This window comes from Protobothrops mucrosquamatus, unplaced genomic scaffold (assembly GCF_001527695.2).
Source record: "Protobothrops mucrosquamatus isolate PMUCROS unplaced genomic scaffold, P.Mucros_1.0 scaffold3151, whole genome shotgun sequence".
Classification (NCBI taxonomy): domain Eukaryota; kingdom Metazoa; phylum Chordata; class Lepidosauria; order Squamata; family Viperidae; genus Protobothrops; species Protobothrops mucrosquamatus.
In genome coordinates, this window is record NW_015389151.1 from 38,126 (window position 1) to 40,334 (window position 2,209).

At 43.2% G+C, this 2,209-nt stretch overlaps 1 protein-coding gene across 1 annotated transcript in view; it reads left to right on the forward strand.

The window, feature by feature from the left end:
* The window catches only part of LOC107297126 (retinal guanylyl cyclase 1-like), a 25,403-nt gene extending 23,194 nt beyond the window's left edge, over positions 1 to 2,209 (forward strand). Inside the window, exons 17-18 of the mRNA XM_029286232.1 lie at positions 379 to 464; positions 2,122 to 2,209. Of these exons, the coding sequence (XP_029142065.1) occupies positions 379 to 464; positions 2,122 to 2,209 (174 nt within the window). The remainder of the gene's footprint in view (positions 1 to 378; positions 465 to 2,121) is intronic.

The following is a 2,209-nucleotide window of genomic DNA, read 5'->3' on the forward strand; positions in this document are numbered from 1 at the left end:
TCCTCCTCCTCCTCCACTCCACAAACTTCCTACTTCCTTCTAGCACCGTTGACGTTCCCTAGTTGGGTCATGAGACATCTGCCAGAAAACAACCGAGGTCAGAAAGCACCAAGGACCACCACCACCCCCAGCCCCAAATTCAACCCTGAGCTACAAATAACAATTTATATTGGTATAAGCCACTAAAGGGGAAAAAAATAACAGAAGTGCCTGCAAAAATGTAGGCAAAGTTGTGAGAATTTACTAAAAAATAAATTACAAGAGGTTGCTGAAACAGGGCCGAGGTGGGGTGGGGGGGAGATGAACTGACTTGAGGCTAGAAAAAATTGAGGGATGTTTAGCTTTACCTCCATTTGATGCCTCTCGCTTCCTCTGTAGGGAAAAGGCACGGAAGACACTTACTGGCTGATCGGTCGGGACGGCTTCAGCAAACCCATCCCTACGCCCCCTGACCTGAAGCCAGGGTAATAGAGCTCCTAATTTGTCACTTTATGTGTGTGTGTGTGTGTGTGTGTGTGTGTATGCATATAGATATATACATATACATATATGTGTATGTGTATGTCTCTCTCTTTATCCATTTCTCTCTCTCTCTCTTTATCTATCGCTATCTCTATCTCTACCTCTCTATCTCATCTATCTATATCTATCTATAATATCATTATCTATTTATCTATCTATCATATCACTATCATCTCTCTCTCTATCATATCATTATCTATCTATCATATTACTATCTATCTATCTATCTATCTATCTATCTATCTATCTATCTATCTATCTATCTATCTATCTACCTATCTACCTATCTACCTGTCTACCTACCTGTCTACCTATCTACCTACCTATCATCTATCTATCAATCAATCAATCTATCAATCTATCTATCTGTCTGTCTCTATCTACCTACCTACCTACCTACCTACCTACCCACCATCTATCAACCTACCTACCTACCATCTATCAATCTATCAATCTATCAATCTATCAATCTATCAATCTATCAATCAATCTATCAATCTATCTATCTATCTATCTATCTATCTATCTATCTACCTACCTACCTACCTACCTACCTACCTACCAACCATCTATCTATCAACCTACCTACCTACCATCTATCATCTATCAATCTATCAATCTATCAATCAATCTATCTATCTATCTGTCTGTCTGTCTGTCTGTCTATCTACACACACACACACATATGGTATACACACACACATATATACCCATACACATACATGCATGCGCGCACACACACACACACACATACATACATATGGTACACACACACACACACACATATATACCCATACCCATACATGCATGTACATATACATATGGTACACACACACACACACACACACACACACACACACACAAACATTAATCACAGATCAGAATACATGGAGGAAAAAAGAGCCTTGAGAGTTAACAAGGTTGATACTATATGGCAAGGGTCCCCAACCCCCGGTCCGCAGCATGCCAGCAACTGGTCCACACAAACAAGCAAAGCCCCACCCACGGGATGCAGGCCGCAGACGAAACCACGTAGCTTCCGGTCCGCCGAAAAACCTCTCTCCACGGAACCGGTCCCTGGTGCCCAAAAGGTTGGGGACCTCTGCTATACGGTACAAAGCTATTACAGAATCTAGTTGTTCCGCTTCAGATGCGCAAAGCTTCCTCCTAGAACAGTGTTTTTCTCAACCTTGGCAACTTTACGATGTGTGGACTTCAACTCCCAAAATTCTCCAGCTAGCAACGCTAGCTGGAGAATTCTGGGAGTTGAAGTCCACACATCGTAAAGTTGCCAAGGTTCAGAAACATTGTCCTAGAAGGTAACAAAGCAAACAGGTCATGGAGAGGATGTGTAGCGTCACAGACAATCCTGCAGACCCTGATCAAACATCGCTTATGTGCCAATGTCCTGGATAGAAGGAAGCGGATTTCCAATCAACGTTTCTGCTGTCCTCACCACTCTCTGCACAGCCTTCCTGTCTGAAGCAGTAACCTCCAATTATTTCTGATCTCTGGAAGAGTCAACCTCCCAGCCCTTCACCATCCTGGTCTTGCTTCTTTCTGCTTCAGATCTTACTGAGTTTGCTCTCTCTCCTCCAGGGCAAGCAGCCACGGCATCAGCATGGATGAAGTTCCTGAGGACCGGAGGCAGAAGCTACAGAAAGCTCGTCAGGGACAGAAAATGTAA